This window comes from Symphalangus syndactylus, chromosome 24 (genome assembly GCF_028878055.3).
Source record: "Symphalangus syndactylus isolate Jambi chromosome 24, NHGRI_mSymSyn1-v2.1_pri, whole genome shotgun sequence".
Lineage (NCBI taxonomy): Eukaryota > Metazoa > Chordata > Mammalia > Primates > Hylobatidae > Symphalangus > Symphalangus syndactylus.
Window position 1 is genome coordinate 35908352 of NC_072446.2, and position 12913 is coordinate 35921264.

Below are 12913 nucleotides of genomic sequence, written 5' to 3' on the forward strand. Positions count from 1 at the left end.
CCTAGGCTGGACTTGAACTCCTGGCCTCAAGTGATCTTGCCTCAGCCTCCCAAAATGCTAGGGTTACAGGTGTGGGAATCAGCCCTTTATTGAGCATCTATGTATAGGCCAGGCCCTTAATGCCTTCCTATAAATTTCCTTCTGTTGATCCAGTGAGATAGATGCTATTCCCATTTATGGATGCAGAAACGGGTCCAGAGACAACTAGTTTGTAAATGGTCACAAAACTAGTAAGTGGCTGTATGGGAAACAGTTTCCTCCACTACACTCAACACTTCCAACACTGCCGTGACCAAACGTGTGAGCTTTTTTCCCATATACCAACCAATTCTCCAACACCCCAGACAATGGGTAGGTGTCCTAAATTATGACACCAGCTTCCTGGAGTTAGTACAGACCCTACAGGTTAAGGGTTCAGGCCCACAAGACTGCCCCCTGCTTCAGATGCCAGGTGCGAGCAGTGGATCCCCAGGTTATTCGTACTTCTGTCCAACCTGGCTACAAATTGGACCCCCTCCCTCAGGTTTGATAGTTCGCTAAGATGGCTCACAGAACTCAGGGAAACACCGAATTTACTGGTTTATTATTCAAAAGGATATGAGGCTGGGTGCAGTGGCTCACACCTGTAATCCCAGCAGTTTGGGAGGCAGGAGGATTGCTTGAGCCCAGGAGTTCAAGACCAGCCTGGGCAATATAGTGAGACCCTGTCTCTATTCTAGAAACAGAAAAAAATAAAAAGGATATGATAGGTCGGGCATGGTGGCTCACGCCTGTAATCCTAGCACTTTGGGAGGCCGAGGTGGGTGGATCACAAGGTCAGGAGATTGAGACCATCCTGGCTAACACAGTGAAACCCTGTCTCTACTAAAAATACAAAAAATTAGCCAGGCGTGATGGCGCATGCCTGTAGTCCCAGCTACTCAGGAGGCTGAGGCAGGAGAATGGTGTGAACCTGGGAGGCGGAGCTTGCAGTGAGCCGAGATCGCGCCACTGCCCTCCAGCCTGGGTGACAGAGCAAGACTCTATCCCAAAAAAAAAAAAAAAAAAAAAGGATACAGGTAAATGGCCAGATAAAGAAGTATATAGGAGGCTGTGGCTCAAGCCTGTAATCCCAGCACTTTGGGAAGCCAAGGCAGGTGGATCACCTGAGGTCAGGAGTTCGAGACCAGCCTGGCTAACATGATGAAACCCCGTCTCTACTAAAAATACAGAAATTAGCTGGGCGTGGTGGTGCACACCTGTAATCCCAGCTACTCAGGAGGCTGAGGCAAGAAGATCGCTTGAAGCCGGGAGGCAGAGGATGCAATGAGCCTAAATTGTGCCACTGCACTCCAGTCTGGGCAACAGAGCAAGACTCTGTCTAAAAAAAAAAAAAAAAAAAAAAAGTAGATCAAGGTCTGGAGGGGTTCCAGGGAGTTGGGGTGTGCCACCCTTCTGGTGTGTTGGATGTGTTCACCAACCTGGAAAGTCTCTGAACCTCGTACTTTAGGGATTTTTATGGGAGCTTCATCACATAAGCATTTTCAATTATTGACTCAATCTCCAGCTCCTCTCCCCACTCCAGAGGATGAGGGTGGGACTGAAAGCTCCAAGCTCATAATGATGGCTTTGTCTTTCTAGTGACCAGTCCCCATCCAGGAGCCCACCAAGTGTTGCCTCATTAGAACAGAAAACACTTCTGTCACTGAGGAAATTAGAAGGGTTTTAGGAGCTCTGGCCAGGAGCCAGGGAGGAACACCAGTGCATATTTCTTAGTGGAAGACATAGGATTTTAAATTTTGTAATTCTTAGGTGCCTCCGTAAGTAGAAAAGGAGAGTTATGCGGTGGGATTCTTTTGAGACCAGAGATTCCCTACTTCCTCCCCCATTCATGAACTGCACCTTGAGGCTTGTTTTGAAGATGTGCCTGTCATAAGAATATGGGCATTAGAGTTGTATGGCGGCAGGAGTAGGAAGGTGGGCTCAAGCTCAAGCCCCTCCCTGCCAAGGCCCACATCCCCGAGTGGCTGTCACCCATTCTAACATCCTGATTAGAACTCTCTTGCAGAAGTGTACCTTCACTCTGGCTCCTTCAGCTTTCTATGCCAAGTGCCTACAAGGATAAAAATCAAACCAGCCTTCCCCAGGATCAAGGGAGAACCTGAGCAGGAGTGCTGTAGCTGGCAAGGCCCCAGAAGGGGCTGCATGGGCTGAGCTGGAGTCAGGAGTCATTTCAGTGCAGTGGGCCCTTTGTCTCCAGGAGTACTAATCCCCCTAATGGGGAAGCAGCGAGAGGGTGTGGTTAAATCTTAATGAAGAGTGGGACTGAAGGTAACACACTGATCAAAGACAATTCAGTTAGAGTCAGATTCTTTATCCTAGACCAGTGATTCTCAAGCTTGGGCATGGCCTGTGGCTCATGCTTGTAATCCCAACACTTAGGGAGGTGGAGGTGGGAGGATCAATTGAGGCCAGGAGTTTGAGATCAGACTGGGCAGCACAGTGAAACCTCATCTCTACAAAAAATTTTAAAATAGGCCAGGAGTGCTGGTGCACACCTGTAGTCCTAGCTACTCAAGGCTGAGAAGGGAGGATTACTTGAGCCTGGGTCAAGGCACTAAGCTATGATTGTGCCACTGCACTCTATCCTGGGTGACAAAGCAAGACCCTGTTAAAAAAAAAAAAAAAAAAAAAAAATCAAGCCTGGTCATGCATCGGAATCACCTGGAGGCATGAAAACAGATTGCTGGGCCTACCCCGAGTATGATTCCATAGATCTGGGATGCGGCCTGAGAATTTGCATGTCTAACAAATCCCCGCTGAGGCTGCTGGTCTAGGGACCATACTTGGAGACCACTGTCCAGATATTGCTATTCAAAGTGTGGTCCCGAGACTGGCAACATGGGGGTCACCTGGGAGCGTATTAGAAATGCAAAATACTGAACTCCGCCCCAGACCTTCTGAATCAGAGCCTGCAGTTTAACAAGATCCCCAGGTGCTTCCTATACACATTAAAGGTTGAGAAGGCAGTGCTTCCCACACTCATCAGTCAAGGGGATCTCCTGCAGGGTTTAAAATTTAGATTCCCGGGCTCCCTATCTGGAGACTTGGATTTAGAAGGTTTGGGAGATCCCAGAATTAAGCCCCGCTGAGTGATTATTATGGTCAGGCCAGCATGGGAACTCCTACTCATTTTCCTCAGTCCTGTGTTCCTTGGACAAGACCAAGCCACAAAGCCAGAGAAAAACCTTTTGCTCCAGGATCATGACAAGGCAGCAGCTGCTCCCCTAGAAACAGGAACTCGGGGAAGGTGGCTCCTCGATGGTCTGTGATGCCGTCAGAGGAAACGGGTGGTTGTGAGAACCACAGAGTCTGCAGTCGGAGCTAGAGCTCCAAGGACCCCATGCCTGTGTCTCTGTGAGAGAGCTCAAAGGGCCCTGGGCCTTCCCTCCCTGGCTCGGCTGTGCTTGGGAGGGTTCCCCAGTCCAGAATCCCTAAGGAGCATGGGGCAGCTGATCCATCCCTGGTGTACAAACTGCTGACTGCAGACAGATGCTGAGCTACCCAAACCGACACCTAGCCTCTCCCTGAAGATCCTCCCAGGCTGAGAGAGTTCTGGGTATCCTAGCACAAAGGACACTGGCAGACTTCCAGAAGGGCCCCCAAAGCACTAACCTGTCCAGCCAGAGCATGCGTCTCAGCAGAGCTGTCTTCCCAAGCCTTTGATGACAAACCAGTAAGTATGCTTGCTTTTGTTCTTGGATGGCCTGGAGACAGGTGAGGAAGAATGGTCTCCCCAGCCCAGACTGGGACTGGGCTTTATTTGCCGTTGGGAAAACAACAAGCCCAAGGAGAAGGGGGAGTGGTTCTACTGAGGCTGTAAAGAGGGGTGGTTTCTGGGGGTCCTAGAAGAACCAAGATCCACCTGCTCCACCTTTGACCTCCTCTTGGAGCTTACGCTCTTCCCTGCAGCTTGTCTTCACACCCATCATAGTCCCATCTCAGGTGCGCACTTGCTGTGTGACTTTGGGCCCCTCTCTGCGCTGCAGTCGGACTCCAAAGTCAGGAACGTGAGGGCTATCATCTCTCAAGACATTTCAGCTGTAGAGCCTACAGTGCACTCTCACTCTCAAAAGCATGGTATTTCTCAGTTGAAGGAGAGGGAGAGGTCTCCCTTTAACTCAATCCAAATTCTTTTTTTTTTTTTTTTTTTTTTTTTGAGTTGGGGTCTCGTTCTGTTACCGAGGCTGGAGTGCAGCGGCGTAATTATGACTAACTATAGACTTGAACCACTGGGCTCAAGTGATCCTCCCGCCTTAGCCTCTCAAGTAGCTGAGACTACTGGCATGTACCATCATGCCCAGCTAATTTGTTATATTTTTGTAGAGATGGCGGGCGGCGGTGGGGGGTCGGGGGGTGTCTCACTATGTTGCCCAGGCTGGTCTCGAACTCCTGGCCTCAAGCAATCCTCCTGTCTCAGCCTCCTGAATTGCTGGGGTTACAGGCATGAGCCACCGTGCCTGGCCAAATTCATCACTCTTAGCCCCACTGCTGAAAAATGATCTTCAGAAGCACAAAATACATATGATGGCAGGCCCAGCCCTGCACGAGTGGGCTATGTGACCAGAATCACAAAGTTGTCCTCTCAGGGACTTGGTCACTGTATCTGAAATGGGACCCAAGTGAGATACTGAAAAAAAATAAAACAATATTCTGGGCAGTGTGCTGATCTCGGCTGCCGTTGACTAACTTTTTCCTTTCACCCGATGCCTCATGTCCTCCGGAAGGTGCCTGGCACAGAGTAAGTTTTTCAAAAATTTGTATGGTTAATGATTTGATGCTGTCTTATAAAAGGTGCGGCTAATACTCTGCCTCCTCCTAGGCTGGCCCATTGTATGGTCTTTATTTTGCCCCCAGGGGCTTATTGGCCTTGACCTGACCAAGTCCTTGACCAGGTGAAGGGAGCTGCAGAGACTTTGGGGAGGCTTTCAGCCTGAGTACAGCTCCCCTGTCTCCATCTGCCTTTGGGCCCAGCCCCCAGCTTCACCTGCGGCAGGAAGGAGTCGCTCAGTTTATTGCAGGTGGTGACTGTGGTCTTCCTGAAGGAGGGGAAGGGAAACTAAGCCTTACCGAGCACCCACTCTGTGCCAGACTCCTGCAACTCTCCCCACAGCCCTGTGGCGCCTGCAGTGCACCTCGTTCACAGATGAGACGGGGGAAGCTTGCATGCTTTGCCTGAGGCCACACAGCTCTAACCAGGTTCAAGTGGGCACTCATACTACCCAAGCCAGAGGTTCTCTCCCTGGGGTTTCCTGGTCTTGGGTTTGTAAAAATCCTCAGGAGGATCGCTTGAGCCCAGGAGTTCAAGACCAGCCTGGGTAACCCAGCAAGACCCCAATAATGTAAAACAAAAAAAACCTCCTCAAGAACAGCAGCACCATTTCAGTGTACCCAGGCTGCAGGAGCCTAAAAGGCTGAGCAGGAAGTGGCTGTCAGGACTCATTTCCATGCCATATGCCCATTCTGTGTTCAAGAGCTCCCTTCCAGATGAATGCTGAACTCCCCATACGGAGGGAGCAGCAAGCAGGTATTACGTTTTTTTGGGCGGGAGGGGGGTACAGAGTCTCGCTCTGTCTCCCAGGCTGCAGTGCAGTGGCACAATCTCGGCTCACTGCAGCCCCTGCCTCCCAGGTTCAAGCGATTCTTTTGCCTCGGTCTCCTGAGTAGCTGGGATTACAGGTACCCACAACCACACCCGGCTCATTTTTGTATTTTTAGTAAAGACAGGGTTTCACCATGTTGGCCAGGCTGGTCTCAAACTCCTGACCTCATGTGATCTACCCACCTCAGCCTCCCAAAGTGCTGCGATTACAGGCGTGAGCCACTGCGCCCGGCCCAGGTATTGTTATTCCCATGTCAGTGACATGAGGCTGAAGAACAGAGAGGGCTGTTCCATCCTCTAAGGTAGGATCTTTACTCCCCAGACAGGACTGGCCCAGGAGGCCACAGAAATCACTCCATGATATTGATGGACACCCGTCCTCATCCAGGCAGTGTGGGTTTCAAAGGCAAGAAAGGAGCCCACTCTGTAACCACCCCATTCAGTGATCTCCTCCAGAGTAAGGAGCAGGGGTTCCCCTCCAGGGACCACCAGCCCTTGGCAGGTGCCTGACACAGAGCAGAAGCTCCATGAATACCAGCTGAACTGGGCCAGATGTGTAATTGTGCCTTGTCCCTACTGAAAAGAATGAAACCATCTGAAAAGAAATACAAAGCTCTGCCTCCCACTCCCCAAACACTTTAAAATAGTGTTTGGAAAAATCAGCACTACCCTGGAAATCCGGGGATTTAAACTATTCTAACGATGAGACACCTGTCCGAAGAGCTAACAGTCTCATTTAGTTAATGTGAGCTGAGTGATGCCTCACTAAATGCTATGATGCCTCACTAAATGCTGAGTAATAGGCAAACAAAAGAAGTCTTTGTCCTCATGCAGTTACAGGATAGTGGCAGATTAAACAAGTAAACTCTCAAATGAATGATGAAAACTTCCAAAGAGAGGCTGGGTCCCATGGCTCACACCTGTAATCCCAGGACTTTGGGAAGCTGAGGTGGGAAGATTGGTGGAGCCCAGGAGTTCAAGAACAGCCTGGGTAACATGGCACGAGCCCGTAACTTAAAAAAAAGGAAAAAGGGCCGGGTGCGGTGGCTCATGCCTGTAATCCCAGAACTTTGGGAGACCGAGGAGGGTGGATCGCCTGAGGTCGGGAGTTCGAGACCAGCCTGACCAATATGGAGAAACCCTGTCTCTACTAAAAATACAAAATTGGCCAGGCGTGGTGGCGCATGCCTGTAATCCCAGCTACTCGGGAGGCTGAGGCAGGAGAATCACTTGAACCCAGGAGGCGGAAGTTGCGGTGAACTGAGATCGCGCTATTGCACTCCAGCCTGGGCAACAAGAGTGAAACTCTGTATAAAACAAAACAAAACAAAACAAAAAAGTTGCAAAGAGGCTGGATGTGGTGGCTAATGTCTGTAATCCCAGCTTCTTGAGAGGCTGAGGTGGGAAGATCCCCTGAATCTAGGAGTTCAAGGGTGCAATGAGCTAGGACCGCACCACTACACTCCAGCCTGGGTGACAGACTGAGACCTCCTGGGGCGGCTCCCAGGAGAGGCCGCTGATGAAGTGACATTCAGGACGTGGTAAAGGAAACAGGCGGCTGGCCAGGGTTTTCATGTGCGTTATCTCTTGGACCTGTATGTTGAGTGTTGTTATCCCCATTTTTCAGATGAGGAAAAGGAGGCACAGAGAGGGGAAGTGGCTCAACCATCAGTCCCCCAAAGCCTTGCAAGTCATCACTGCATCATACAATCCATGGTCCTTTTTTTTTTTTTGAGACAGCGTCTCCCTCTGTTGCCCAGGCTGGAGTGCAGTAGTATGATCTTGGCTCACTGTGAACTCCATCTCCCAAGCTCAAGCAATCCTCCCGCCCTCCCACCTCAGCCTCCCAAATAGCTGGGATTACAGGTGTGCACCACCACAGCTGGCTAATTTTTGTGGTTTCTTTTGTAGAGACTAGATTTTGCCATGCCGGCCAGGCTGGTCTGGAACTCCTAAGCTCAAGCAGTCCACCCTCCTCAGCCACTTCAAGTGCGGGGATTAGGTGCTCGGCCTCTTAAAGTATCGGGCCTGGTGGCTCATGCCTGTAATCTCAGCAACTCAGGAGGCTGAGACAGGTACTCTTACTTGGCCCTGTGACACCAATAACAGTGTATCCGTGTCATCTTGGCTTGCTGTGACACCAGCTCTTAAGCCTGTTCAGATCCCCTTGCAGACTTTTTTTTTTTTTTTTTTTTTTTTGAGAGTGTCTCCCTCTGTCACCCAGGCTGGAGTGCAGTAACTTGATCTTGGCTCATTGCAACCTCTGCCTCCCAAGTTCAAGCAATTCTCCTGTCTCAGCCTCCCACCTGAGTAGCTGGGACTACAGGTATACACCACCACGCCCAGCTCATCTTTGTATTTTTAGTGGAGGTGAGGTTTCAACATATTGATCAGGCTGGTCTTGAACTCCTGACCTCAGGTCATCCACCCGCCTCAGCCTCCCAAAGTGCTGGGATTACAGGCATGAGCCACCACATCCAGCCCTCCTTGCAGACCTCTGATCCAAGCCACAGGTCCCGGTATCCTGGAGGGAGCTCACTGTCCTGTCATTGTCCCCTGCCACCCAGTAGCCGAGTGTGATCCCGGGTCAGAGAAAGGGTTCTAAGTGAGCCATAGGAATTCAAAGGAGTGATCAACGAAGGCTAGGGGCTGGGAAGGCTTCCTGGGGAAGGAAGAATGGGATCCAAACAGGACTGAAGGAGAGGAGAGGGCATGACTGCCCTTGGGAGCGACCAAAGTAGAGGCCCAGAAAGAAAAAGTTGAGCTGTTGTGGCATAAAAAAGATGAGATGTGGAGAAAACAGTGTCCAATGTGCAGGATGCCTTTAGAGGCTGGCAGAGAGGCTGGAGCCTGGTCCCACAGGAGGGAGGTCATTCATATGCTCTGTGAGGAGATAGCCAGGGCCGATCTGGGGAGGGAGGGGTATCTGAGATTGGGCCAGAAGCCTCGGCTCTGTCCCCATCACTGTGTCTCTTTCAGATTTCCCTCAGTGATGTGCTTCTGAGTGCTCTGCTGAGGAACAATGGGAAGTCTGCCCAGCAGAAGAAAATCTCTGCCAAGCCCAAGCTTGAGTCCCTCTGTCCAAGGCCAGGGACCTGTGACCATGGAAGCAGGTAGGCCTCAGGGCCTGTGACAACCAGGCCCTTCCCACACAGTACTAGACTTCACTGCCTCTGTGGGCCTTCCTGGCCAGCAGCTCCAACACAGCATAAGCACCGCTGAGGGCCTGCTGCATACCAGGCCCTGCCTACTGAGCCATACAGCAGTGTCCCTGCTCCTATAGAGCCTACCTTAGCAGTAAGAACAGTAAACAATGGGATAAATGAGAAAACAGGAGAAAGCAACAGGCACTAACCAGAATATTAAACGCATGATAGTCCCCCAGGCGTTTCCCAAGGCTTCCCTTCTTCTCAACCAGTTGTTTATCTAAACACCGAGCTGGCCAGCCCCACCTCCCCAGCCCCCAGAGCTGCACTGTCCATTGCAGTAGCCACCAGACACACGTAACGGCTTAAATTTAACATTTTAGGCCGGGGTCAGGCACGGTGGCTCACGCCTGTAATCCCAGCACTTTGCGAGGCCAAGGCGGGCAGATAACCTGAGGTCAGGAGTTCAAGACCAGCCTGGCCAACATGGTGAAACCCCATCTCTACTAAAAATACAAAAATTAGCCAGTCATGGTGGTGGATGCCCGTAATCCCAGCTACTTAGGAGGCTGAGGCAAGAGAATCACTTGAACCCGGGAGGCAGAGGTTGCAATGAGCCGAGATCATGCCACTATGCCACTGCACTCCAGCCTGGGTGACAGAGTGAAAATTCGTCTCACACACACACACACAAAAAGTCTTTGATCACCCCAGCCACATTTTAAGTGCTCAATAGCACATGTAGTAAGTGACCACCTTGTTAGACAGCACAGAATTATAGAACATTCCCATCGTTGCAGAAAGTTCTGCTATACTGTCCTAGTGGACCCGAGAGGTACCGTGAAATTACCTGAAGTGAAATTAGGGCTGTTTTTTTTTATTTTTGTGGTAATTGTTTTTTAATACATGGTCTTGCTCTGTCACCCAGGCCGGAGTGCAGTGGCGTGATCATGGCTTACTGCAGCTTCAACCTCCCAGGCTCAAGTAATCCTCCTACCTCAGCCTCCCAAGTAGCTGGGACTACAGGCACATGCCACCATGCCTGGCTAAATTTTAAAATTTTTGTAGAGATGGAGTCTCCCTGTGTTGCCCAGGCTGGTCTTGAACTCTTGGGGTCAAATGATCCTCCCGCCTTGGCCTCCCAAAGTGCTGAGATTTCAGGCATGAGCCACCATGCCTGGCCCTTGCCAGGGCTATCTTAATGGTGGAAAAATAGCATATACAATGCATATGCTGAGTCTATAACCATGATTTTCTAATATAGTCTTGACTAAAACTCCCAGTTTCTTAGACAGTTGAACAATAAAAATATCCTAGCAATTCCAGTATTTTTTTTTTTTTTTTTTTTGAGATGGAGTCTCGCTCTGTCACCCAGGCTGGAGTGCAGTGGTGCCATCTTGGCTCACTGCACGCTCCACCTCCCGGGTTCACGCCATTCTCCTGCCTCAGCCTCCCGAGTAGCTGGGACTACAGGTGCCCACCACCACGCCCGGATAATTTTTTTTTTTGTATTTTTAGTATAGACGGGGTTTCACCATATTAGCCAGGATGGTCTCGATCTCCTGACCTCGTGATCCACCAGCCTCAGCCTCCCAAAGTGCTGGGATTACAGGCATGAGCCACCACTCCCGGTCACAATTCTAGTATTTTAATGTTGGAACTGTAGCCTCAGGTCTTTTTCCCCCAAACAGGCCACAAATCCTTTCTCAAGTCACACCTTGATTGGGATTTCGATAATATATTATGGTTCTCCAGAGAAACAGAACCAATAGCTGTTGTGTGTGGGTATGTGTGTGTGTGTGTGTGTAAAGATTTTTTTTTGAGGAGCTGGCTCACACGATTGTGGAGGCTGTAAGTCTGAAATCTGCAGGGCAGACTGGAGACCCAGGGAAGAGCTGATGCTGCGGTCCTAAGTCTGACCACAGTCTGGAGGCAGAATTCCCTCTTCCTCAAAGGACGTCAGTCTTGTTCTTTTAAGACCTTCAACTGATTGCATGAGGCCCACCCACATTATGGAGGGTTATCTGCATTACTCGTTCTACTGATTTAAATTCAATCTCAGCTGACCACGGTGGCTCACACCTGTAATCCCAGCACTTTGGGAGGCCGAGGCGGGCGGATCACCTGAGGTTGGGAGTTTGAGACCAGCCTGACCAACATGGTGAAACCCCATCTCTACTAAAAATACAAAATTAGCCAAGCGTGGTGCTTCACACCTGTAATCTCAGCTACTTGGGAGGCTGAGGCAAGAGAATCACTTGAACCTGGGAGGCAGAGGTTGCAGTGAGCCTAGATCACACCACTGCACTCCAGCCTGGGCAACAAGAGCAAAACTCCATCTCAAAAAAATAAATAAATTCAATCTCATTCACAGCAACATCTAGACTGGTATTTGACCAAATATCTGGGTTGTGTGGCCTAGCCACAATGACACATAAAATCAACCAGCACAGATAACAAGATCACACTACTTCATGGTGTATTTACTTGCTCCCCTGGACAGATCCTAGGGACATGCGCCTTATATGGCTCTTGTGCAAGCTTTGCTACTGGGACTTTGGTTAAATCACCGAAATTGGCTAGGGGCGGTGGCTCACGCCTGTAACCCCAGCACTTTGGGAGGCTGAGGCAGGTGGATCACCTGAGCTCAGGAGTTTGAGATCAGCCTGACCAATATGGTAAAACCCTGTTTCTACTAAAAATACAAAAACTAGCCGGGCGTGGTGGCATGCGCCTGTAGTCCCAGCTACTCTGGAGGCTGAGACAGGTGAATTGCTTGAACCCGGGAGGTGGAGGTTGCAGTGAGCCAAGATCAAGCCACTGCACTCCAGCCTGGCGGACAGAGCAAGACTCTGTCTCAAAAAAACAAAACAAAACAGAAACAATAAATCGCCTAAATTCCGCATCTCAAGTTTTTCATTTGTAACGTAGAAGTCTCCTCAACCATGTGATAATTAAAGATGTGAAAATCTTAGCACACTGTTTTACAGAGCTGACTAAAAAAAAGCAAACTTCAGGCCAGGCGCACGACTGTAATCCCAGCGCTTTAAGAGGCCGAGGAGGGCGGATCATGAGATCAGGAGTTCAAGACCAACCTGACCAACATAGTGAAACCCCGTCTCTACTAAAAATACAAAAAATTAGCCGGGCGTGGTGGTGCCTGTAATCCCACCTATTCCGGAGGCTGAGGCAGGAGAATCACTTGAACCTGGGAGGAGGTGGAGGTTGCAGTGAGCCAAGATCATGCCATTGCAGTCCATCCCAGGTGACAGTGTGAGACTCCATCTTTTTTTTTTTTTTTTTTTTTTTTTTTGAGACGGAGTCTCGCTCTGTCGCCCAGGCTGGAGTGCAGTGGCGCAATCTCGGCTCACTGCAAGCTCCGCCTCCCGGGTTCACGCCATTCTCCTGCCTCAGCCTCTCCGAGTAGCTGGGACTACAGGCGCCCGCCACCACGCCCGGCTAATTTTTTGTAGTTTTAGTAGAGACGGGGTTTCACCGTGGTCTCGATCACTTGACCTCGTGATCCGCCCGCCTCGGCCTCCCAAAGTGCTGGGATTACAAGCGTGAGCCACCGCGCCCGGCCTGAGACTCCATCTTAAGAAAAAAAAAAAAGAGGCCGAGGCAAGCAGACCTGAGGTCAAGAGTTCGAGACCAGCCTGGACAACATGGAGAAACCCTGTCTCTCCTAAAAGTACAAAAAAATTAGCCAGGCATGATGGTGTGTGCCTGTAATCCCAGCTACTCAGGAGGCTGAGGGAGGAGAATCGCTTGAACCCAGCAGGTCAAGATTGCAGTGAGCCTAGATCATGCCACTGCACTCCAGCCTGGGCAACAGAGTGGGATTGTCTCTAAAAAAAAAAGCAAACTTCACAGAATATGAGCCTACATCGAAAAAATAACATCAATGTGCCTGCAAATATGTAGCAAAGTTTACAACTGGACATTTCAAACAAGAGTACTGGTCTCAAAACAATTGAAACCTTAGAGGTAGGCCGGACGCAGTGGCTGACGCCTGTAATCTCAGCACTCTGGGAGGCCGAGACAGGCAGATCACGAGGTCAGGAATTCGAGACTAGCCTGACTAACGTGGTGAAATCTCATCTCTACTACAAAAAGTAGCCGGGTG

At 50.2% G+C, this 12913-nt stretch overlaps 1 protein-coding gene across 1 annotated transcript in view; it reads left to right on the forward strand.

Annotated features, from left to right (window-relative positions):
- Positions 1-2465: 2465 nt before the first annotated feature.
- Positions 2466-12913, forward strand: part of SLA2 (Src like adaptor 2) — a 36671-nt gene continuing 26223 nt past the window's right edge. Inside the window, exons 1-2 of the mRNA XM_055265169.2 lie at positions 2466-3715; positions 8621-8754. Coding sequence (XP_055121144.1) covers positions 8664-8754 — 91 coding nt within the window. The 5' untranslated portion in view covers positions 2466-3715; positions 8621-8663. The remainder of the gene's footprint in view (positions 3716-8620; positions 8755-12913) is intronic.